The sequence below is a fragment of the Carassius auratus genome, chromosome 44 (genome assembly GCF_003368295.1).
Source record: "Carassius auratus strain Wakin chromosome 44, ASM336829v1, whole genome shotgun sequence".
Lineage (NCBI taxonomy): Eukaryota > Metazoa > Chordata > Actinopteri > Cypriniformes > Cyprinidae > Carassius > Carassius auratus.
In genome coordinates, this window is record NC_039286.1 from 6,044,376 (window position 1) to 6,070,481 (window position 26,106).

The 26,106-nt window shown below is 38.9% G+C and overlaps 1 protein-coding gene and 1 long non-coding RNA gene across 2 annotated transcripts; both read right to left on the bottom strand.

Moving 5' to 3' along the window:
- Nucleotides 1-102: 102 nt before the first annotated feature.
- On the bottom strand, nucleotides 103-1,183 carry LOC113062263 (uncharacterized). The gene is made up of 3 exons (XR_003278517.1): nucleotides 393-1,183; nucleotides 252-294; nucleotides 103-164 (listed from the first exon to the last, which is right to left on the bottom strand). It is a non-coding gene; the product is annotated as an uncharacterized LOC113062263 (long non-coding RNA).
- Nucleotides 1,184-11,018: 9,835 nt separating this feature from the next.
- On the bottom strand, nucleotides 11,019-25,825 carry LOC113062264 (oxysterol-binding protein-related protein 3-like). Its single transcript, XM_026231996.1, has 22 exons — nucleotides 25,717-25,825; nucleotides 19,766-19,897; nucleotides 19,382-19,498; nucleotides 19,242-19,295; nucleotides 19,002-19,115; nucleotides 18,782-18,910; nucleotides 17,768-17,852; nucleotides 17,518-17,621; nucleotides 17,175-17,258; nucleotides 16,923-17,076; nucleotides 16,727-16,812; nucleotides 16,506-16,637; nucleotides 16,292-16,385; nucleotides 15,962-16,197; nucleotides 15,405-15,542; nucleotides 15,260-15,323; nucleotides 15,100-15,178; nucleotides 14,830-14,980; nucleotides 14,513-14,657; nucleotides 14,239-14,365; nucleotides 13,303-13,425; nucleotides 11,019-13,213 (listed from the first exon to the last, which is right to left on the bottom strand). The coding sequence occupies exons 2-22, from the start codon at nucleotides 19,880-19,882 to the stop codon at nucleotides 13,117-13,119; spliced, it is 2,430 nt and encodes an 809-aa protein (XP_026087781.1). The 5' UTR covers nucleotides 19,883-19,897; nucleotides 25,717-25,825; the 3' UTR covers nucleotides 11,019-13,116.
- Between the last annotated feature and the right edge of the window lie 281 nt (nucleotides 25,826-26,106).

The following is a 26,106-nucleotide window of genomic DNA, read 5'->3' on the forward strand; positions in this document are numbered from 1 at the left end:
CTGAAAAGAGAAATACATGATTTCTAGAGAAAAAAAATACATGATTTGTAAGAAACCAGTTACAATTCGAAAGTTAAAAATTTTAAGAAAGAAATAATTTACCTGTTGAGAGTGTGTTGACAGTCTGTGTTGTTGGATAGCTGAACTCCAGAAAATCAGTTTGCCTAATGAGACATATTTTTAGAGTGTAGAGTCTGGAAGTAATATATATACACAATATGGATTATAAATTCAATATCTCTGTTACTTACTCTTTTACTTAGTGAGAAATATTCTCAGCCAGAGCTGCTCACTCTTACATGTGATCCAAAAAGAAGAGAAAGGAATGTGTTTGTTGGAAAACCAGATACAAAGTTACATTTGTATTTAAATTTAAGAATTATATAATTTACCTGTTGAGAATGTGTTGACAGTCTGTAGTTGGATTCACTGAACTCCAGAAACTCAGTAATGTAGTGCTTTGAACCGATTTGAAAAACAAAAAGAAAAAGGAACCCTAAACTCTGACGCAAGGAACCATTTCGGTATTAAAAATAAATTCTTCAGAATGCTATGGCTCTAAATGGAACCGTTTCCACATGTAAAGAAGATTTAAAGAACCATCTTTTTTTAGAGTAGCTGTCATCTGGAACACACATACTCTTCACTTCTGTACAGATAAAAATACAGTTACACGTGTGAACGCTTCAAATAGCAACTTAAATTCAGGTTGAGATTTGGCAGTTTTTGCAAAGCTGGTTTATGACATTACTTCATCATTTTGGATAGCAGTCAAACACAAAATATATAGCAATGGCTCGTCGTCAGGAAAGCTCCTGTGACATTCATTGTGTGCATATGTATATGAAATGACACCCATAAAATAAGATAAAAATAAAAAACCATCACATCCAGAAAGGGGATCTTTCAAGTGTTACACAATCCTACCAGCCATTCAGTTATAAAGCAAAGTTCCTATGAGTAAACCCTGCTAACAATGCCTTCAAAGTTCATCATGATATACAGTTCCAATGGCTTTTCCTATATTTAAAGCATGTAGAAAAATAAAGAAATAAAAAAAAAATCCACTGTCATATACTGTTTCATGGTGCTGAATTTCCCACACCTTCTACCTTATTTTATTTATTCTCAGGTTAGATAAAGGAAGTCAAATCTGTTCTATCTCATAAGAATCTGAGGTCATACTTACAAAACCGGTGACAGAAGACTTCTCCGTGGTTTATTCAATTAGTAAGCAAGCAGTTCAAATATAAAGTAAAGTTCTTTTGCTCAAGACAATATTAGCAATGGCTCTGGTGCCGGAGAGCTCTTCAGGTGATCTCGAAGCAGTATCTGATTTCATCATGGCACTTCCGTCTTTTATAGACAGCAGGTGGATCCCAATGTCTTGTGACATCATACTGTAAATCCCCTAAGAAGTTTTTTTATAAAAGGCCTTGCATCTTTTTGCTTTTTGGGGGATTCTTTGCACTGTTATCTTCTACGCTTCGTCTGAAACACACCGGCTGAGGTTGTCAGAATCCTGCCCTGACAGACATGTCTGTCCTGTCTTTCTTTGTCTTTCTCTGAGCACATGGCTCTGTCTTTGTTTTTTTTTGGCCATGTGCTCCTCTTGCCCTGCACCCCTGGTTTAGTCCTAGTCTAGTCCTTGTTTACTTGATTGTGTCCACCTGTTCCTCATGTGCTTTGTTCCTTTATATTGTGCCCCTTTCCCTCATGTCTCTGCTGCTTCGTTGCACGAGTTCCTTTGTAAGATAATCCCTTGTCAGTCAACTAGTGGCATTTGTAGTTATAATCATACTCGATTTCAGTCTAGCTTTTCATTTAGTTCTCTTAAAGTTGATAAGGTTTTCTTAGATTTTTGTTGTTTTTCTCTAGTCTAGTTCCTGTCTGTATTTTTGTTGTTTTCTCAAGCCTCTAGTTTGGTTTCTTTAGATTTAGTCTTTGGCCATTTTTTTTCTGGTTATTAATTCCTAGTATCTGCTTATGGTAAATTATTTTTGTTTTATTTGCTCTCTGCAGTTTGTATTTGTTTCTCCTTGTTTTTTTCTAGTCATAGTGTGTAGTCAGTGTCTTATTTTGCTGCTGCTTGTTCTCTCTTGTGGTTTTGTGTTGTGTGTTTTGTTCCTGATCTTTTTGACTGGTGCTGCTCTATCTCCTCTGCCCTACAGCAAAACTTCATCCAGGTCTGACCAAGGACCAGCCCTGCTAATCCTGGTCATTTCCATAAACCTCACTCCCTTGAACATTCTGCATCTGGGTCACTCTCTAGTAAAACTGCTGTGGCCATGCATTACAGGTAATTGCCACTTTTTTTTCTTTCTCCTTCTTGAAAGCTCTTACTGATACATGTGTAGTCTTTGTGCATACATGTTATAAAAAAAGTTCTTAAATCAAGTGTGGTTTTACATAATAAACCACTTTCTCAATTAAACAAATTGTATTTTGTGATAAACCACTTCCTTTAAAACAACTCCAGTGTAATTGTACTTTACTACAATACAAAGGTATAAATAAAAAGTAAAGGCATACTTTAACAACAGGATCATTGCTTAATTTCAGCAGTTATATTTGCATTTGAGGCCTTTTCAGGAAATAAACAAAATGTACCTCTAGACATATATCAACTAAATTCACTAAAGTTACAGGTTTTAGGACCTGCCATGAGAGGGCGCACTATCAAAACAATAACAATCGAGTGGTTTGACGCTAAGGAGCGTGTAATGATGGGATTTGTCTTCTACCCAACCGCTGACGGCCATCAATCAGACGGAAAGATAAATCATGGATTTAACATGAGTTCAACGATTTGCACGAGTAAATTACATACAAAGTTAATGCAAAGACGCGATCAGACTATGGATCAGACGTGTCCTCGCGCAGGTCTGGAGACGCGATGCCCCGCGTTTGGCGTGTATGCCCCATCATACTAATCTTGTTGATCATTATAATAGCATACGTTTTCTGTAAAGATACGAATCAAAACAACTCACCTGTCAAGCAAAACACAAGCGAGATCGGCATCTCTTTCTAGCTGGAGTTTGTCTGAAGCTACTTCCGCAGTTGTCCAGGACACTGTTGTCATGGGGTTTCTACGTCAGTAAATGTGTTCACAAAGGGTAACTACCATATTTTCCGGACTATAAGTCGCACTTTATTTTCATAGTTTGGCAGGTCCTGTGACTTATAGTCAGGTGCGACTTATTTATCATATTAATTTGACATGAACGAAGATTAATGAACCAAGAGAAATCATTACCGTCTACAGCCACGAGAGGGCGCTCTATGCTGCTCACTGCTCCTGTAGCTTACACTGAAAACATAGAGCGCCCTCTCGCGTCTGTAGACGGTAATGTTTTCTCTTGGAGAAAACATTAGTAATGTTTTTTTCCTCATCATGACGTATTTTTGGACTGATGCAACTTATACTCAGGTGCGACTTATAGTCCAAAAAATGTGGTAATGTCATTGACAGGCGACTGCACTGCCCCGTGTCACTGTTTAGAATGGGAATTTTCTCATGATTTACAAGTAGTTCAACACTTTAGAGGTATTGTTAGTAATCAGCTGGACAAAATGTATAACACTAGTGTTTTTTTTAATATTTACCTGCAAAATCTTTCAAATCGTACATTTAAACAGTGAGGCTGGGTAATTGTATTCTTATGCAAAATACACCAAAAAGGACCAGCATTTACACAACACAAAATTACCATCCATTATAAAATCATTAGACAATTTCTGACATTTTATTGTTATTAGTTTCATGCAATCAGCTATTTAACACACAATAAATCCATTTAAATATGCATACGTCTTTATTTTTTTATATACTCCCTGATTTAAAAAGGGGAGTGTAAGTAGAGTCAGCTAATCACTAATTGTGTCTTTCTAATGCTAGTAGAAACTCCTGATGTGAATCTCAAAACAGTCCAGGGCTCCGTTACATCATAAGATCTACTGCCACCAGTGGTGTCTATGGTTTACAATATGGCTCGCAAAGCTCTACAAAAACACAGACCAGGTCACTTAAAATCAATTATTTAATAACACAAAAATAAGAACTTATATATATATATTTAAAAAAAAAACATTAATCCTATTTTTAGGACCAATATATATATATATATATATATATATATATATATATATATATATATATATATATTTTTTTTTTTTTGCCAGTCGACATTAATTTAAGTACCCTAAATTCTCATTACTGTTATATGGTTGATATTTTACAGTATTCTGTGCTGATTTAAGAATAGAAAACAATAAAAGGTAGTATAACAAATACTCCCATGATAAACCCATTACAATTTAAATACATAATCTTTTTCAGATTGCAGTAATGAGAATGACAATAAAAATAAATGTCATAATACAAAAACCCAATGGTCCAAACTATAGGATTAATTAAAAATTGTATTTCTTTATTTTAGTCCAAGATTTTTTATATTAGTCCAAGATTTACCCTCAAGGCATCCTAGGTGTGTCTGACATTCCTCTCACTGCAGTCACATGTTGGAACAGACTTATATAGTCTTATACAGTCTTATATAACTCTGAATCTGTTTATCTGAAAGAGGAATGTCAGACAAGCCTGGGATACCCTGAGGGTGAGTACATCTTGGACTAATTTTCATTTTTGTGTGAACTATTCCTTTAAGTGTATGTTCTTTAAAGCAATAGTTCACCCCAAAATTAAATTTTTTCATGTTTACCCCCAAAGGCATACAAGAGGTGACCTTGTTTCTTAAGTAGAATTCAAACAAAGATTTTTAACACAAACCATTGCAGTCTGTCAGTCTTATAATGGATGTGAATGAGATTCTCATCTAATACGTACAATAAAACAACAACAAAAAACATACACAAACAAAACCAAATTGAACCCTGCGGCTTGTGACGAAACATAGATGTGTAAAGACACAAAACGAGTGGTCTGTGCAAAAAACTGAATAGCATTTATATTGTTGTTGTTTTTGTTTTTTAAATTCTGATTCACGCACCATGCAAACTATTCAAATTCTTCCAAGTACGTCCTCCTGAGCCCTTTCTCAGCAGCAGGTGCATGAGGCGTATTTTTCTTCCTGCTTTATGGCGGATCGCAGACTTATAAGTGCATTACCGCAATCTATCTCTCAAACAGTCTCAATTAGGACTGTCAATGGTCCACTTGAGAGGTAGGTGGAGGTAATGCACATATGTCTGCGATCTGCTGTAAAGCATGCAAGAAGAAAAGATTCCTCATGCACCTAAATACTGTTCGGTTTCTTTGCTAGACCAATCGAGTTTTTGTTTGTTTATGGTGTGTGTGTGTGTGGGCATGTTTTTGTGACATATCAGGACACAACTTTGTATAATGACATGGGTATGACACAGGTATTACAAGGAGAGGGTGACTTATGAGGACATAACCCATGTCTCCATTTTTCAAAACGCTTATAAATCATACAGAATGAGTTTTTTTGAGAATGTAAAAATGCACAAAGTTTCCTGTGAGGGTTAGGGGTAGGGTTGGTGAAGAGCGATAGAATATACAGTTTCTACATTATAAAAACCATTACGCCTATGGGATGTCCCCACTTTTCACAAAAACAAACATGTGTGTGTGTGTGTGTTTTTTTTTTTTTTTTTTTTGTATGTTTCAGCTGTGATTCCCATTCACATCCATTATAAGACTGACAATCTGCGCCGGTTTGACTTAAAAAATCTTTTGTGTTCTACCAAATATCTGAATTTATTGAATTTGAGGATTTTTTTTTTTTAACTGACTTAAGTTATAGGATTTTTACTTTGCATATGAATATAAATACACAAATAATATCCAGACCAAAAGTCATTGGTCAGTTCATTTGCATCTAAATATCAGCTAGGCAGTTTGGCATTGGCTAAATGTGTTTCTAGAGCCACTTTCTATCTTGTGCTGTAAAAGTGTCTGTTTAACAAAGATAAATAACAATACAAAACAATCAACATAGACATGGGATGATACATTAAATCCCACAGTGTTCAGCAGGATTGCATATAAATAACGGAGAAAGCAGAAATGGAAAAGTCAAATGACACAAGTCCACTACTGGTCACCAGGAAAGGTTGTATTTTCTTAAGTATTTCAGTCATTTATTTTGTAAAAATGTATTTAGTTCACAATTTGTGTGTAATGTTTATGAATGTTCATTTGGAAATTGCATTTGAATATTATAAATATTGGGTAATAGTGACAACATACTGGTGAGATATGCGTATCGTTAATTGAATTTGTCACGTGATCTAGCTAGCCACGTGAGTGTCAGATCCACATTTGTTAGAAGGAATGCCTACATAAATGTCTCCTGGATTTCTGATTATAAGGTGCACATGGTGGGTTGATTTATTTTTGGGATTTCATCTTTTAATTTGCAAGGTTAATGTATTGTGTGTGTGTGTTGATATTGGTTCAGTTAAGCCCCTTTCACACTGCCATTCCGGCAAATACAGGGGTAAAGTGTTCCTGTAATTGTTCCCTGGTCGCTAGATTTGGCACTTTCACACTGCCAGTGATGACCCGGTATATGTGCGTGCTTTCACACACAACCCTTGAAGATCCCGTAACGACACGTGACATCAGAGCGTGACGTGTAATGTACGAGTCGAAAACGCTAGGCACATTATACTTTAACTGAAGCAAGCAAACGATCTTGGCGTCAGCGCGGAAAGTGAGGAACTAACTGATCTCTGCTTCATTACAGTTTGCACATATGTTTTCGTCGCGAATGTTGATCTTCCTTCAAAACAGCCGGTAAAAGAGTCGCGCGATAACGCGCGTCATCACTTCGATACGGAATTAGATCTGGCTTTTGTTCACACAGCGCTCGTTCCGGATCGATTACCGCAATGTTACTAAGTCCCTGACCCGGGTTCGATTCGGTAATCAATTCCGGGACGTGGTTGCTTTCACACAGAAGGCGACCAGGCAATGTTACGGGAATATTGCGGGTCCGACGTGCAGTGTGAAAGGGGCTTCTGAAACAGACTTGGTTAAACTGTGGTAAAAACAGAAACACATTTACACTGTATCTAAATGTAAGTGTCACGGCAAGGATCCAAAGAGGCATGGAGATAGAACCAATTGCAGGTAGTCGTTTATTTAGGGATTTTCCAAAGGGGTAAACAGTCCAGGCCGAGGTCAAAACCAAACATAATCCAAACAACATAAATATGATACGATCACAAAACAAGGCAAGGCAAGACAAGGCAAGAGTTGACGGACATGAATAATACTCAACATTAAACAAGGACTCCGTAACACAGACTAAGACATACTGGGTATAAATAGACAGAAGGATAATGAGGGAACAAGAGAATGGTGGGGGACAATCAATTACGCAACAAGGAGGAAGGTGACCAAATAAGGGAGGAGGAAGTGATCTGGTGACAGACACCGTGAGCAATGAGGACATCTAGTGGAACCCCAGGGAACAACAGCCCAGACACTGTGACAGTACCCCCCCACTACGGAGCGGCTCCCAGACGCTCCATGACAAGACACAACACAGAGACCAGGAGGGAGGCGGACAGGTGGAGGCTCAGGGGGAGGGACGGAGGGCCGGAAAAGAAAAACATGGGGAACAAACACCAGAAATGTAAACATAAAACAGGGAGACCAGGAGGGAGGAGGACCGGAGGAGGTTCAGGGGGAGGGATGGAGGGCAAGACTAACTGAGGGAAACAGACAGAAATAAAACAGAAACCAAGAACACCAAACAAAGTCCAAGGAGGGCATGTTGAGGCGTCCACCAGGGCAGAGCAGAGGACCACCACAACAGTGTGGTCAGGGCGGAAGCCCCCCAGGGCAGAGCGGATGACCACCACATCTTTGTGGTCAAGGCCGGAGTCCACCAGGGTGGAGCGAAAGACCACCACATCTTTGTGGTCAGGGCGGAAGCCCCCCAGGGCGGAGCGGAAGACCTCCACATCTTTGTGGTCGAGGCCGGAGTCCACCAGGGCGGAGCGGAAGACCTCCACAGCCATGTGGTCAGAGCGAGGGCCCCCCAGGTCCGAGCGGAAGACCACCACAACCATGTGGTCAGGACGAGAGCCCCCCAAGGCGGAGCTGACCTCTGTGCGGCCGTAGCAACGGGACTACGAAACTCCGGTAACCCCCTGGTGTCTTTACTGGACTCCAGAAGATCGGTGACTTGACTCGACTCCTGAGAGTCCTACGGAACCTGACTCGACTCCTGAGAGTCCACCGGAACCTGACTCGACTCCTGAGAGTCCACCGGAACCTGACTCGACTCCTGAGAGTCCATCGGAACCTGACTCGACTCCGGAGAGTCCACGGGAATCTGACTAGACTCGGGAGTGTCTGTGAAGACCTGAAGCGCCTTGGCTTCGGGCACTGTCTCTTGAACGGTCTCGGGCACCGCCTCGGTCAAGGCATCGGGAGCGGCCTCGGACACTGCATCAGGAATGGCCTCAGGCACCGCCTCGGTAACGGCCTCGGGAGCGGTCTCGGGCACCGCATCGGGAATGGCCTTGGGCACCGCTTCGGCCTCCGGAACCGCCTCGGCCTCCGGTACAGCATCGGGCGCCGCCTCGGCCTCTGGAACAGCATTGGGCACCACCTCGGCCTCTGGAACAGCCTCGGGCACCGCCTCGACGTCCGGAACAGCCTCGGGCACCGCCTCGGTCACTGCATCGGGAACGACCTCGGGCACCACCTCGGCCACGGCATCGGGCACTGCCTCGGCATCCGGAACAGCATCAGGCACCGCCTCTGCATCGGGCACCATCTTGTACCGTGGCGCTGGACTGACAGTCATCTTGTGCTGTGGCGCTAGGCTCGCAGCCATCTTGGGCTGTGGCGCTAGGCTGACGGCCATCTTGGGCTGTAGCGCTGGGTTAGCGGCCATCTTGGGCTGTGGCGCTGGGCTGGCAGCCATCTTGTGCTGTGGCGCTAGACTGGCGGCCATCTTGTGCTGTGGCGCTAGGCTGGCGGCAATCTTGGGTTGTGGCGCTAGGCTGGCAGCCATCTTGGGCCATGACTCTGGACAGGCGGCCATCTTGTGCTGTGGCGCTAGGCTGGCAGCTATCTTGGTTTGTGGAGCTAGGCTGGCAGCCATCTTGGGCCATGACTCTGGACAGGCGGCCATCTTGTGCTGTGGCGCTAGGCTGGCGGCCATCTTGTGTTGTGGCGCTAGGCTGGCGGCCGTCTTGGGCTGTGGCGCTGGGCTTGCGGCCATCTTGGGCTGTGGTGCTGGGCTGGCGGCCATCTTGGGCTGTGGCGCTGGGCTGATAGCCATCCTGGGCAGTGGTGCTGGGCTGACGACCACCCCGCCGGAAGAGACAGGAGTGGCTGGGGCATCCCACCGACACCGATGCTGCAGGTAGTGCACGAATTCCCAGAATTCCAGTGTCTCTAATTGCGCCATCTCATCCTGAGACACAGGATCATCCAGCCCATCATTAAAATAGTCCTTAAGGGCCGCATCGTTATAGCCCATGCCTTCGGCCAGGTACAAGAACACCTGAGCCAGGGCACCCACTTCATTGCCCTCTTGGCGGAGGGCGGTCAACCTCAGATACTTGACTCGCCTCTCCGCCATCTTGGCTGGGGAACGGAAAAACTACATACCGCTGGTTCTCGTGTTGACGGAGTCCTTCTGTCACGGCAAGGATCCAAAGAGGCACGGAGATAGAACCAATTGCAGGTAGTCGTTTATTTAGGGATAATCCAAAGGGGTAAACAGTCCAGGCCGAGGTCAAAACCAAACATAATCCAAACAACATAAATATGATACGATCACAAGGCAAGGCAAGGCAAGACAAGGCAAGGCAAGGCAAGGCAAGGCAAGGCAAGGCAAGGCAAGGCAAGGCAAGGCAAGGCAAGGCAAGGCAAGACAAGGCAAGACAAGAGTTGACGGACATGAATAATACTCAACATTAAACAAGGACTCCGTAACACAGACTAAGACCGACTGGGTATAAATAGACAGAAGGATAATGAGGGAACAAGAGAATGGTGGGGGACAATCAATTACACAACAAGGAGGAAGGTGACCAAATAAGGGAGGAGGAAGTGATCTGGTGACAGACACCATGAGCAAGGAGGACATCTAGTGGAACCCCAGGGAACAACAACCCAGACACTGTGACAGTAAGATGTTGATATCCAAAGGGTGTCACCGTGTTCAAGTGATGTCGAAATACAATTAAAATGGCAATGAAAATGACAATGAAAATGATTCTCTTTAAAAAGAAGACATTTAAATGTTAACTCCTCAATTGAAGCGTAATTCTTTTAATCAGCACAAAACCTTCAGGAGCCATTATAGTGAAAAACATGTTTACACCCTGGAATACTGAAAAAACGTTAAACCCCCCTGGAAAAGTTTCATTGTGGAGAAGGGAAGATCATGGCCGACCCTCCATGTGAAGGTGGAAAATTGCAGCCAATGGAAAAAGATGTCACCATTAAAGGGAGCAGCTTGATTTAGTCCCACTGAAACTCACTATTTTGTTTCGTGTCAAGGTCCATAAAAGGTATGAAAGTCGTTGTCAGAATACTCCATCTGCCATCAGACGTGCAATCTGGACTATATGAAGCGACTGGAACCCTTGTTGTAAGTGAATGAACTGTGTTCCGATCAGTATGATCCCTGCACCATGTTCATTGCTCCCTATTCCCTGGGCAGGGGGTTTACTTCTCTTCGGAACATTGACTGGAATGAACCGCTCGTAAAGCCTGTTGTAGAAATGTTGTCTCCGGTCTGTGACCATAAATGCGTTCAGGGGGCGTGGCTTTGGACAGCGATTGTAGGGAGGGTGGGATGTTTGCTTTCATTGTTATCAGGCTATTGTTAGCATTTTCCAAGATCTCCTATTGCACCTTTAACTGTGGGTTCTTTCCTGTTCTTGCTTAAACAGGTCCTCAGTTTATTTAGAAGTTAGTGCACTATAAAAATTTAAACAATTTAGAAATTAAGATATATAATAATTGATCCTTTTGATACCTTTGACCCATTCCTTTCTTAGAAATTGTTTAAAGACTGAAATGTGGAGTTTGTGTCTTAAAAGGTATTCAAGGGTCTTAAATTTACCCGGTTGGTACAATTTGGAGTACAAATGTTTTTGGAATAAGCCCTTTTTAACTGTTACCTTATTTTTTTTATTTGGAGAATGTTCTGTATGCAATTAATAAGTAAGACCTTTTATACATTTGTTTGTTGCAAATTTACAGACATGCAAATAATGTTCACATTGCTTGTTGGGAATATTGCTGTCAACTGACAACAAAGTTTCCCTTCTGAATTAGCGTAACTGCACAATATTTTAGTTGTTAAATTATATCATGCTCTCTGACAGATGTTCCTGAGTTTGCTTATACATGTTATAAACATTTTCTTAATAAATCTTTAGAACAACAACTATGGTGTTTTACTTAATAAATCACTTTCTCAATAAAACAAATACAATAATGTGTGGCGTCTTTCTTAATAGAACACTTTTTTTTTAAAATAAATCAAATACAATATCATGTGGTGTCTTTCTTAATAAACCACTTTCTTAATAAAACAACTCCAATAAGTTATATTTGCCTGTTTGAGGCCTTTCCAGGGAATAAACAAAATACACCCTTAGAAATAATATATCAACTAAATACATTAAACAGTGAGGCAGGGTAATTGTATTATTATGCATATTACACAACAATACAGAGAAAAGTAGGACAAGCATGTACACAACACAAAATTACCATCCATTATACAATCATTATATATGCATGTCAATTTCTGCCACACATATATTTTATTTGTTTTTATATCAGTTTTATAGAATTAACCATTTAAAGAATGATAAATCCATTTAAATATGAAAAAAATCATTACTGTTATGAGTACAAAAATATTTACATATATATATGTACTACCTGATTATAGAGTGGAGTGTAAGTAGAGTCAGACATTCATTAAATGTGGCTTTCAAATGCTTATAGTAGAAACTCCTGGTGTAAATCTCAAGACAGTCAGTCCAGTGCTGTGTTTCCCAAAACCTAAGTACATCGTAAGATCTACTGCCACCACAGACCAGGTCACTCAAAATCTATTATTTGATACAACAAAAATAAGAAACTAATATTTAGTATAATAATAATAAAAAAAAATTATCCTATTTTTAGGACCAAGATTTATTTATTTTGACATTAATTTCAAGACAATTAAGTACCCTAAATTCTCATTACTGTAATATGGTTGATAATTTATACAGTATTCTGTGCTGATTTAAAAATAGAAAAGAATAAAAGGTAGTATAACAAATACTTCCATGATAAACTAATTACAATTTAAATACATCATCTTTTTCAGATTACAGTAATGAGAATGACAATAACAATAAATAAATGTCATAATCCAAATAAAAATAAAAACCAATGTTCCAAAATATAGGCTTAATTTAAATAATTTATTATTTCGGAACTATTATTATTTAGTTCACCCTTAAATGCAAATAAGTCCAAGATTTAACCTCAAGGCAGCCTAGGTGTGTCTGACATTCCTCTCACTGCAGTCACATGTTGGAACAGAGTCAGTCTTATACAGAATAGTCTTATACAGTCTTCAACTCTGAATCTGTTTGTCTGAAAGAGGAATGTCAGACAAGCCTGGGATGCCCTGAGGGTAACTCTTGGACTAATTTTCATTTGAGTAAACTATCCCTGTAAGTGTGTGTTCTTTAAGATTCTAAATCATTATTAATGTTGTGTCATTTATCTGAATTGATTGTATTTGAGGATTTTTTAAAATTTACTTGATTAAGTAATAAGATTTTTACTTTGCATATGAATATAAATACACTAATAATATCCAGACCAAAAGTCATTGGTCAGTTCATTTGCATCTAAATATCAGCTAGACAGTTTGACAAGTAAAGCATTGGCTAAATGTGTTTCTAGAGGCACTTTCTATCTTGTGCTGTAAAAGTGTCTGTTTAACAAAGATAAATACCATTACAAAAACATCAACATAGACATGGGATGATACATTAAATCCCACAGTGTTCAGCAGGATTGCATATGAATAACGGAGAAAGCAGAAATGGAAAAGTCAAATATCACAAGTCCACCGATGGTCACCAGAGCTCAGGGAATTCAAGTTTGCTGAATCCAGGGTCCTTCCTGAGGTCCCAGTAAGTGCCATTGCTCACCCAAGAGTCGTCTTCTGCACGTCTGATTGAATTAAAGAAACAGAATTACAGACAGATACTCATGACGCACCCAACACAGCTACACCTTTGTGTTCATAAAAAGTCACTTACTTGAAGAATCTAGGCGAGTGTGTCATGTTGTTTTCTTGCAGGACTCTCCTCCTCTCTCTTTGGAGTACTTCAATTCTTTCTTTCTCTTCTTCTGCTCCAGCAATATCACCCTCTTCAAGTAATCTAACAAAAAGCGGACCAATTAGTAGCCAGCAGCATTAGTAATGGGAAAAGTTCACTTTGCATAACATAAATCAGGGATGGACAACTGGCGGCCCGCTGGCTTTTTAGTATGGCCTGCTGGATTATATTAGATTCAGATGATCAATTTTAAAACATTTGAAAAGTAATCACGTAAAGATTGCTTTCAATTTATGATGTTAATACTGTCTCCAAACTTTAGAGGTCACTAGTTTTCAACCGCTCAACTATTAATAACAGCCCAAAAGAAGTGCGCTCTAACTAAATATTAACTAACAGGTTATCTATAAGGCAGTGTGCTCCGAAACAGTGACAAAATTCGCATTTAAAAGATATAAGCTTTCAAAGATTTCAGTTCATCACTTCTGCCAAAACGGCTCAACGATTTCTTTGAGGTCATCAGTTACCATGTTTATCTAAAAGTGTAAGGTACTTCTCCTTGCTTTATCCCTATAGCTAAAAGTACCTTTTTTAATTAGACTCTCTGTATTTATGGTGCAATAAATAATTGAAGACAATACAGACCAACCCCTGACCATTATAATGTGATGAGTTCATTAAATAATATATTATTTTCTATTTAATTCTGAGAGAACATTCCACTACGGCTGTTTTTTGTGACTTTTCCCTGTGTCGAAATTAAGTGTCGGCAACAGCAAGCAATGGTGATAGTTCATTTAAAGGTAATGTCAACGCTAAATTGGACTAATCTGGCCCTCTTCCTTATCAAAGTTGCCCATCCCTGACATAAATGCATCATTCCTTTTTTTTAAATGTCTAAAATTATGTGTATACCTTTGGTCTGGCCTAAAACGGGTGTCTATCAGAGGTAAGAGTGGCTTTAAACCTTCTTCCAATTCATTTAACTCAATTGCAAACTGGGTGAATCCATAATACTGCTCATGGTCCTCAGGCATGGGATCTATATGCACATATACAGAGACAAAAACGATGCTGTTTTAGCACCCTCTTAAGGTCATTATCCACAAATTCATATTGAATATAAGTTATATAACACTATAAATTAAATGCAGCTAAACAGACTCTTCTGGACTTGTCTGAAACTCACTTGCTCTCCAGATGCAGGTTGCAGAAGGCGGTTTGCCCAGATACAAGGCCTCGTTCCATTTGCCAAACAGAGTGTGAATGACACGGCCATTTGAATCAGTGACCATACCTTCTACCTCATTAGCATTCAGACCTCCAGATCTTGACTGAATATAAGACATGCATAAAACAAATTATATATATATATAAAAAAGGGAAATCATTCATAAAAAAAATTTGGTCAAGGGTATTCCACAAGAGGAAGATGTGGGCAAGAAAAACACAGATGCACACATAAATGAAATTAAAAGCCTGTTTTGCATGTCTTGATGGTCCCACCTTAAGGAAAGTGACTTTGCAGTGACTGACGTCTCCCATGGTGTTAGAGTGTTTGATTGACATTTCCCCATAGTGTTCGATCCAGCGCTGACCGCTCAGAATGTTATGAATGCATGAAGTGACTTTACTCCACTCAAAATGATCCCCAAAACTGAGAATGAGTGAATGAGTAAAAGAGAGACAGAGAGATACTGAGAGGTGGTGGAGAAGGCGGGATGGAATAATGGAAGTGAATGACAATCAAAACAATTCAGGATAAAATGTAATTACCCTGACAGCTCTAAGTGAGTGACTCCCATGGGAACAATCTCCATGGATTTCCCCCAAAACTTATTCTTCCACCGAACATCTAATGGACATACAGAGAATGGACATTAAAATCATGCCTAATGCTAAAAGTTATGGCACTAGCAAAGTGCACTTCACTGACCTTGCCAAAATGTGTAGTTTTTGGACTCGCAGTGACAAGCAGATACAGGTGGATGATGACTGACCTGAGGTACACAATGTAACGGTTCATGTGAGCGGGTTCACGTTTGTGTTTTGGTAGAAATAAAAGAAATGTGCACTCCTACCTGTTCAGCAATGAAGCGAAAGCCCTTATCTGGCCGCAAACACTCGTATGTCTCTCCTAATATAGGATTAAATGGTTTTCCTCCTGCTCTAGTGAATGAGCATGCATATGCAGATACAGCAAATGCTGCTATATACACCTACAGAAAAAACACATAGTAGAATTTAATATATGGTTAAAAGAATAGCTCACTCAAAAAAATGTAATGAAAATTTGCTGGAAAATGTCTCACTCTTGGGCCATCCAATGTTTCTTCCTCAAATTTGGAGAGATTTAGCATTAAATCACTGGCTCACCAGTGGATCCTAATGAGATCCATCAGAATCAGAGAACAAACAGCTGATAGCATATGGCCACCCTACTTACATTTTTCCAAATTTGTTCTGATAAAGAAACACACTCATCTACATCTTGGATGGCCTGAGGTTGAGTACATGTTCAGTATATGTACATTTTTGAGTCAACTATTCCTTTGAACACAAAAACAGTTTTGAAGATAGAAAGTCATTTAGAATGAGAGTGAGTAAATGATGATAGAGTGCATTTGATTGATCTCACCATGCGCATGTGTGGGTCGTGTGTGTTTGCAGCAGTGTCCAGCAGGTGACAGTACTCAACTTCCTCACACAGTCTCTGCAGGGTGTTCAAGGGCTCATTGAGTTGGACAGGCATGGCAACTTTCGACAGGTCTTTACCGATGTTACTACGCAGAATACTCCACAGATTCACGCTCTCGTTCATGCGTGCACTTGGCAAATGTTCTCGCCGTGTCACCGCACAGTTTTTGCCATTACCTGAAGACACAAAAACACACATAAACGTAACTATGGTTGTAAAGAAAGGTGATGCTTCATTAGGGTGAACTTGGTGCCTTGAACAGTGCCTTACTTAAAATCTCTTTTGTAACACCGTTCTCGTTCCTGCAAAACTCCACTGAAGTGCTGTCACTCACATCACTAACATACGAATCATCATCGGACGCCTGGTCACAAAAAAAATACAAAATATAATAATCAGTAAGGAATTCATGTGTTTTAACTTCTTCTTAATGAAAAATATTTTGTATTTCAAATGTGCTATTTAACCACTTGACCTCTCTGACCTCATTCTCAGACGAGCTGCCAGACAGCAGATACTCTTTAGCGTCAAAAAACTCTGAAAGGGATTCTGGGATTGACCCTCGACTCTCACTGGACACCTGCTGGCGGAGAGGGCGTGATCCAACGAGGACTTCCTGATCGATTGAGAAAATAGGAGTCATAATTGGCTTTGTTGATTTTGTCCAATAACAATTGAGCATATCAACTAATTTGTTGCCTGTACCGTCTCACTGATACAATCCAATGTGTTCCTGACTCGGTCTCTTTCTGTGCAAAGAGAAGTGTACGCTGACCGAAGAGTGGAATGAACTAGTAGAAGAAAGAAAGGGAGTTTCATGATTATCTTTACCAGTTAACTTATTAATAATTATTAAATAATCCTGAAACAGTGAAGCATGCATGTGTGCAGTCATACTCACCAGTGCCAGCGAGCCGACAGAACTCCTCCTGCATTCGTGAGGCTTCTGTTGGTGAATCTGGACTATCCAGGCATGAGTCTGGTGAAACAGGCTCTGAATATATCAAGTTCGGGTGAGACACGTGCAGACGGGAAGATGAAGCATCAGGATTTTGCTAGAAAACAACAGATCTGTGTTATAGTGAATGAGAGAGAGAGTGTGTGATGCAGTGTCTGGGTGTGTACAGTGCAATTAGAAACACAGCTATTTTACCTGCTGTGTGTTTTTATTTTCCTTGCTATGATTCTTTGATCTCCATTTTTTGTGTCCTCGTTTCTCTTTTTTGGAGCCTTCAGTCTGGGGTCACACACACACACACACACACACACACAGATTTACGTAAAAACAAAATCATAAATCTTACCAAACACAAACATTGTACACTTTTGCATTTTATTATATAAAAATAATAAATACTATTTATGTTATGTATGAATAGTGTAGGATTTTTTCTGGATTTCCCCTAATTAATGTTTAATCAGATTTAATAAACCTACCCAAACATAAACACATATTTAATCCATGGATACAAAGAAACACATGCAAACAGCCCTACCTGCAGTAAGTTAATGGCAGGTGCTGAGAACGTTCTGTGAAGAACTTCCATATTTTTCAGCAGCAAATTTAATTCCAGCAGTGCCGACTCACACTCTGACAGATCTAAAAAGTATACAGTGTTTCATTTTTCCAAGAGATGGTCAGGAAATCAACTTTTTTACTCTAAAATGTTCTCTATGTATTAGATGCACAGTGCTTTTGCCATGAATATTGCAGAATGATGTGTCAGTGCAAGTTTTTCCATCTACCTTTGCAGCACTTCTCTATGTCTTGAGAGTTTTGGCACCAGCTGTTCTTCAACAGGGCTGAAGGCAGCTTGGAGAGAAATGAACGCTGGTAATAAAGAGACAAAAATACAAAATGTGTATTGCGCATATTGCTGTGTGACTTTCTTATCACTTGGAAATAATAGGAAAGAGTTATAGTACCATTGTGGTCAGTAAGATATTTCAGTGTTTTTGAAAGACGTCTCTAATTCTCACTAAGGCGGCATTTATTGGATTTTATTGGGTATTGGATCTGATTGGAACTTTTTTTCTGTTTAAATATATTTTAAAAGGAAATGTATTCCTGTAATGGAAAAGCTGAATTCTAACTTGCTGATTTGGTGCTCAAGAAACATTTCTTATTATTATCAATATTAAATACAGGTGAAATGCTTTTTTTTTTTTTTTTTTTTGTGAAAATTGTGATAATTTTTGATTGATAGAAAGATCAAAATAACACAACTGTAACACATAAATATTTAACAACATATATACATATTTGTAAAAATGTCTTTATTATGACTTAAAAAAATCTTTCTGACTCAATGAATATTGTTGTTATTAAGGGTGCATAATATGCAATCCAGTAATTGCACATAAATATGCACACAGATATCAGTAATTATTACTTAAAGTGTTCAGTCTAGCGACATGATATTGTAAGCAAATGCTGATTACTTTAAATTCAAACTTTTTTCATGTCAAGTACCACAAACAAGCTAATTTTCCTACTGTTCATCCAGATATTTTCATTTAACAAGTCTTGTAAAATTCCAGATGGAATAAAAACCTTGTTGATGTTTTTAAAAGTAGAACAGTATAAAACACAATATCAGTCATGACACTTTTTAATAACTTAAGTAGTAAACTGTCAGTTTCAGGCTAAATTTCAGCGTCTCTCATTATTATAGTAGCTTTCCTTATATACAGCTTTACATGTTCTTATCCTGTTTAATGGGATGTTGGATGACTGTAGTGTATAAGGAGGGTAAATACTCGTCTGTTGGCAGTGGGGTCAGATTGCAGCGGTCGCTCGGGAGGCTCCATGGTGATCTCGTTCTGACGGAAAGTTCGATGATGACGTAGTTGAGTCACCCACTGATCAAACAGATCCCGAGTCTTTGCCTATGAATGTCACATTAAATAACAGCTATAATGTGCATTCTCAAAATGAAAGCATGTGTAGGTGAGCATGTGTTTGAGTGTATGCCAATACCTTGAGGTGATAGATACTATCCTCTGTGTCCAGGTCGATGCACATTGACTTCTTCTTCATGGCCATGACAGAGAGACCAACGTCAATTCGACCTCGTAACCTCCCCTTCTTCAGCTGAGGAATCAATCACACGGTAAGGGACAAAAGAGCATCACTGACAGGATTTAAGCAAGATTCCTACACATAGGTCTTGAAGAACGCTTGTGTAGCATGTGAATAAGACTATGTTTTCACACTCACAGCAGTCCCAGTCTTGGCATATGTAAGGATGCCTCTTTCAAGCAGGAAATATCTCTGTTAAACATAGACAGACAAGGATAAATATTTTTTAGCACCCTCAGGTGAAATATATACTCAAATTAAAAATATCATGTGATCACCTTATGCCAGCCTTTCATTGGCCACTTCCTCTTTTTCAAAAGCAAACCTTCCAGCTTCTCAGGCTTCTGAATATTTCCTGTCAATCCTTGCAAGTCCTCAACTAACTCCCAGCTGTCCTAAAGAATAAGAAGACAAAATAATTGTAAAAAAATCTGTGGAAGAAATAACATGGACATTTTCCTAAGAGAGTTAAAAACTTCTGCTGTAGATGTTGATTTAAAACATAAAGAGCAATTACAGCATCACAACTGCATCACAAGATCCTCATATCCACTGCTATGGCAAAAAACAAAACAAAACAAAACAAAAAAAAAAAATCACAGCAGATGTATCAGCAAACATCAATCAAGTGCTCAATAAATATCTGAAGTGTTTTGTCTTACCTGTCTGTTGTCTTCTGATGAGGAGTTACTCTCTTTTCGTTGTGTAAACGGTGTTATAGTTGGTGTGGCGGGTGATGTCTTGGGAGACAGCGGTGCAATTTGGTCTTCTGTGCTCATCTTGCAATTAACTTACTGTGGAGACAAAAACAGGCAACACTTAATACAAAATTATAGTAACGGAACTACATATGGCCAGTAGAGGGCAACAAAGACACTGGCAAGAACAAGTGTGAGCGAGGCTAAGGAAGTCAGGAAATGACTGCTTTATCCTATTTAAAATTATATATATATATATATATATATATATATATATATATATATATATAGTTCATATTCCCAATTTTTTTTTTTATTTAACTAAACCTGTTATCCAGATAATATTTTAATAATTTATTATGATTTGTAAAATGTAAAAAACTGATTTAAAAGTAAATGTGTCTTCAGACATGAAAATATATAACTCTCTTGATACTTTAGGTCCTTGGCTCCAAAAAGTTTGAAAAACCATGCCATAAAGAAACAAATGTCACTTATCAGGTTTGTTTTTATTTGTAAGACACTATTTTCTTCTTCACTTGAGCTCCGTATGTGTGTGTGTGAGTGTGTGGTGTTTGGAACACATTGTTCTAAATGCACGGGCACGTCCTATACCCGGCACATACTGTTCTTGTGCCCCTATTTCTTGTTTCAGTGGACCATGCGATATGTTCAAACTTGCATTCCAGCACACACACACACTGTTTGATCAAAAAAACATTTCAATAAAAATCACATTAAAGAGTCATTAACTTGTAGAAATTAAAGTGTTGCATATGATACAAAACTAGTACAGTGCTCATCTACATTAGCAGTATGTCGTGATTATTCATGCGTGACCTTTTTTGCAATGAGTTGCAACTGCTTGGTGCAAACAAATATGTGCTGCAAGGTTTCTCCCACATAAAAAGAAACAAGCTTTCAATCAATAACCAAAACTTTTCAAATCTTGCATGCAACGTTTTTATGCAAGAGTTTTTAGATTTATAGATGTCAGGTGATTCATTCATCCACTTTGTGGACATGTAACAGATCAGATATATACTTGTGTGTCAGTGTGACAGCATAACAGTCTCAAAAGTTATTAAAAATGTAAAAGATTATTCACATGTAGTTTTGATGCTCATACATGTGTATTTTTTTATATACAGTATAAATGAAAATGGCATAAAAGCATAAATGGCATAAAGCGCCTGTGAGAGTTTTCAGTGCAGATCCCTCCAATAATGAACCTGACTGGACCACATATTTTGGAGGGTTTCATGACACTTTAATTTGACATCACAAACCTAAACTGTACAACTTACAAAGTCTAAATGTGAAAATATGACCTGCCATTTGAGAGACGTTTGCAATTTTTACAAACAGGTCTGTTGCATGCAAACAAAATATCCCACTCAAACACAACCAGCAAACTACTTCAGAGTGACCACAAACCTCTAAAAATGACTACCATCCACACCTACACCCATACATACACTGACAAATCTTTAGGACAAACCAATAAAGAGGGAGTATGAGGACAGGAGAAAGAGACCGAGTGAGAGAACGACACCAAAGACTACTAAAGGTCGGGTCATTCTCATGATGAATCACCAGGGCAAATTTGTGGTGAATAGACAGACCGCACACACAAAAGCTCCTCTTGTATATGTGAGCCACTCTAGCCTTAGGATAAACATGTTGTTATTCCACACATACACTCACGGTAAGTTTCTGAGTATTCAAGGGCATTCACTTGCTCGCTTCTTTTTAAATTTATGTGTGTTTGAGAAATTGTACGTCAATACCGTTAACTCCAGCTCAGCATTACTGAACTCAAAGCCTGCTTTTGTTTAGTTTGCAGAGCCAGACTTTGTTTAAAGCTGGACTGAGGTATGTAGACGAATATGCGTGCATGTCTGAATACATGTTGGTGTTTAGGGAAAAATGAATTCCCTGTGGTTTTGCATCTCTACGACATTTGTGCACGCTACTAATATTTCAGCCGGATTAGCACTGCATGCCAATGTTAGGTTATTTACATCTCTTCTAAGCAGTGGAATTGTGTTGCTAAATCGTTTATTATAAACCCTTTAGAAGATAAAGACTTTAGAAAGGAGACTCACCCAAAATAAGTTATGTTTCCTTGTGCCAATTATTAAGCTCCCACGGTCTCTTTTCAAGGATCAAGGATCTCTTTTCTATTTTTTTCAAATAAAGAAAGGCAGTGTTTTCCTTTAACCCTTTTCTTTCCTCTTATAATGCTGAGAACAGATTCAAAAGACAGTCACAGCACACAAATACTACAGCGATAATAGAGTTGTATAATAATAGAGATGCAAAGCGGGGTAAAATTACCTGTAATGCACAGCCTTGAAAAAAAAAATTTCACTGTCACATGAGCCTTCAAAAATCATTTTAATTCTTTGTATATGGGACTTTTAAAGGGGTCCTATTATGCTTTTTCACTTTTTCAACTTTAGTCTGTAAATGTTGCTGTTTGGGGGCATAAAAAAGATCTGCAAAGTTACAAAGCTCAAAGTCTACTTTAAAAGGAGATATTTTATTTTAACAGAAAATGGACTTTTCAAAAACTACAATGAACGACTCTTTTGTACTAACAACACATCTTTTCCAGGATTTGTGATATCACAAATATAGATGAATGGGAGGAGACCTGTTTGAGCTGCACTAGAGAAGGCAAATGGGTGTTATCACTATGTCAGAGACATGCACTCAGATTGATTTGATTTTGACACAATCTTTACACTGAAGCTGGCAGGCCGCTATGGTAAGCGGGTCATGACATTTCCTTACCAGTGCTGCCAATCACAAAACACACTGGCCCAGCTAACCAATCACAGCACATTTCGTATTTCAGAAGGCTGGCCTTCATTTGATACAGGGAACTATTCGACCCGTTCATTGCCAGACTGGGGAGAGAGGTATTGCCAATAATGTAAAATATGTTGAAAAAAAATGTGTTTTTTGAACAACCTCGTATGGAGTTCCTGTTCTACTACACCCCAAAACATAATTAAGACTTTGTAAAAAGAGCATAATAGGACCCCTTGAAGTTGGAGGAAAACACGTTTTTTTTCTTAATCTCCTAAAAGTCTAAAATGCTTCATTTTTCTGACATGTATATTTACCTTTTTCTCTCTCTTCAGAAACAAATTACATTTCTAGGCAAGAGCTATCCATTTAATAATACTTGTCAGTCCCTGATCCCTGTGTTAGAGTGCTAAACATTGCTTGTGTGACATTGAAAACAGGTAATCTTGTCTTATGAGGGTGATAAACCTATGATGTAAACATAGGAGAAGTCAACACAACAATGATCAGAGTTAGTTGTATGGCCAAACAATGTGAAACCATCAACGGAAACTGACATTTTCCACTCTGATTTGTATGGTGTGTAAAGCATAGAATGTGGTTGTTAGTACTAATTTACACCACACACACACACACACACACACACACACACACACACACACACACACACACACACACACACGTCAACTCTACGTAACTTAGTCATTAACAGTAAAATGGGCCTGTAGGTTGAGGGCTGTATAGTGGGGCCAAAGGCAAGAAGGCATATTGAAGATACAGTTAATGACAAATGAACAACTCATATGATAAATTAAAAGGTCTAGCCTGAAAGGTTGTCATAACAGAGTTGAATAAACAGTAATTGTGGTTGAAAAGTGCAGATGACAAAGCCAGTGACTTCATGAGGGAAAAACCAACAATGAAAAAAAAAAAAAAAAAACCTGTGACATTTACGGTAAAGTACTGGCAGTTGTGGTTTTGTCCGAAATTTACCAAAAAAAAATACAGTAGCCACATTTAGGGTTTACAGACTGTAAAACTTAAGTTCACAGTAAAAAAACATTTCATTATCTGATATAACGTTAATATAACAACCGAATGGAGAAACTAATATCTGTTTTGTACCTTATAATGTACTGGATAACCACCCAAAAACAGGGGCATTAAGAAAGTCACATGATGAACCAATGCTCATCAGAAACAGCTTTTCCCACAAGCCGAGGAGGTGAAATACTAATATAGATAAGGGTGCACAGTCCTATTCACACAAACGCTAAACACCATCATGGGTAACAACTGATACTGAAATAATGCAATAAACATTCATTTAACAACATTAGATATAAGATAAAACCCTAAAAACTAAGAAAAAAACAGTAATTCGTGTCATGCAGGGGGAATTCTAGGAATGTCAGTTTATGGTTTTCCACTGTAAATTATACAATGACTATGTTCTTCTTATAAAGAATAAATTGCAGTGATTCATCGTATATAGTACGGAAATTAACCAATTAACAGGTTTTTTACCGTTAAAATCACGACAACATTTTAAAGTGACATAACCCCTTGAGGTCTTTGAAGGATGTTACAGTCACGATGATTTAGTAAGCATGATCTCACTGGGGCAACAAAAGCTTTATGAATTTAAGTACATTGGTTAGACAGCAAATAACACCAACTCATGTATCATCATCAATACCGATCACTGAATCATGAACTGAAAAAAGGACCGTTTAATGGTATAAAGCGCTAAATAAATAAAGGTGACTTGACTTGCCTAGACTTTCATTTAGGCTTTACTTCTTCAAGACAACATTTGACATCTAACTTCCAACTCTGAGAAAAGGCCACCGATATGTTTTTTAAAAAGATGACATGCGATGAACTATTGATTGACTGTATGATATAAAACAGTTTGTATTAAGCCTATGATTGTGTATGAGTACATTTAAGAAAAACACACAGCTCATAAGCCACATAATTCAAATCAAAACATTGAAAAGCCTTCAGTTTAATACTCTGAAAGTCCCACTAAACCACAGTGATCGTCACAACAATATGATGAGGACAATGTTGGGACAATGTTTCCTCATTATCTAAAAATAAATAATTAACCAAATCAATGGTACTAAAAACTACCTAAAATGAGATATCAAACTATTATACAACACAATATTTGCATTTTGCAACCTTAAAGTGGAACACAAAACAAGAAGGTAAGCAGAATGACGACCTCAGCTACCTTTCACTTTCACTGTATGGAGAGAAAAAAAAAAGATGCAATGAAAGCAAGTTGTGACTGAGGCTGTTCTGCCTAACAACTAATTTTCCGTCCACAGAAAAAAGGAAACCATACCAATAGGGTAAATGATGACAGAAGTTTCATTTTAGGTGTAATGTTCTTTTAACTCAATAAAAACATTTTACAAAGTCTAACTTAGCACCATTAAATTCACACTACACCAAGCCCGGCTTGATAACAATTAAGGGAGCAACATTTGACGTTGTATCCAATTAAATGAATAACCAAAAAAGCTATATAAAATGAGAATAAAATTATGATAATGCACACAATAATATTTGCATTCAATTCCTGGTGTTGCTGTTGGCTACTCGATGCGCGCTCCTTTCTGTTGCCACAGCAACGCGATGCGCTGATGACTCTGACCAAACAGATCAATCACATCGCAATGACATGACAGAAAAACCTTCAACCAAACCTCTCAACACGAGCTGCACAGCTGCCTGAGGTCAAACAGAGCCAGAAACAGACTTAAAGTTTTAAGAAAAGCAGTGTTAAACTAGGAAGATCGATGAGTCAGTCTATCCATGATGAGGACAGGAAACAGAACTTAAACGGGTTTCTAAGACGACACTAAGATCAAAACAAACAACAGAAGTGGTTTTTATAACTTTTATAATTATATATGTTCGGATGTACATCCATGGAATGTTAAGAGGTTTCCCACGGTAACGTTACAAGTGAATATGAATCACAGTAAAATACTTCTCTTACAACAAGCCAAGACTTGTTTGATAATTCAAAGATAGATTAAAACGTCTCCGTATGTAACATGAACACAAAACTCAGTGCCTACCGCGGTTGCAGGTTCAGAGTGACAGCGTGGCGCAGCGGCTCTGTCGTCGTGTCACTGACGATCCACTTACAAAAACGCCTTATCAGCACATTTACTGACTGTCACCGGGGGTTATCATCCCACTTCTTCTACCTGCCGAAGTCAGATTTTAGGTAACTTCTCTGTGGGAGGGTTATCACGAACGAAATGTCCGTGACGCACCGATGTAATCCGAGGCGGAGGGTGGAGGAGACCACAGGTTTTAGGTTTAAGGCTTCCAGCTCAGGTTTAAACCTCGAGCTGTGTTTTTGAGTTCCGCGGTGAGGTGAGCAGCAGGTGGGCGGGGCCTGAGTGTGAAATTGACGTTTTAGAAAGCCAATTAAAATTACAAAGAAACGTGACATGTGGCCT

Bases quoted from the DNA above. Each gene is read 5' to 3' on its own strand.
- LOC113062264 (XM_026231996.1), bottom strand. From the start codon at position 19,882: ATGAGCACAGAAGACCAAATTGCACCGCTGTCTCCCAAGACATCACCC. The intron at 19,116-19,241 runs GTGAGTGTGAAA...TTGATTCCTCAG, and splicing joins ATGCCAAGACTGGGACTGCT to CTGAAGAAGGGGAGGTTACG. The intron at 16,638-16,726 runs GTACAGGCAACA...TCAATCGATCAG, and splicing joins TGGATTGTATCAGTGAGACG to GAAGTCCTCGTTGGATCACG.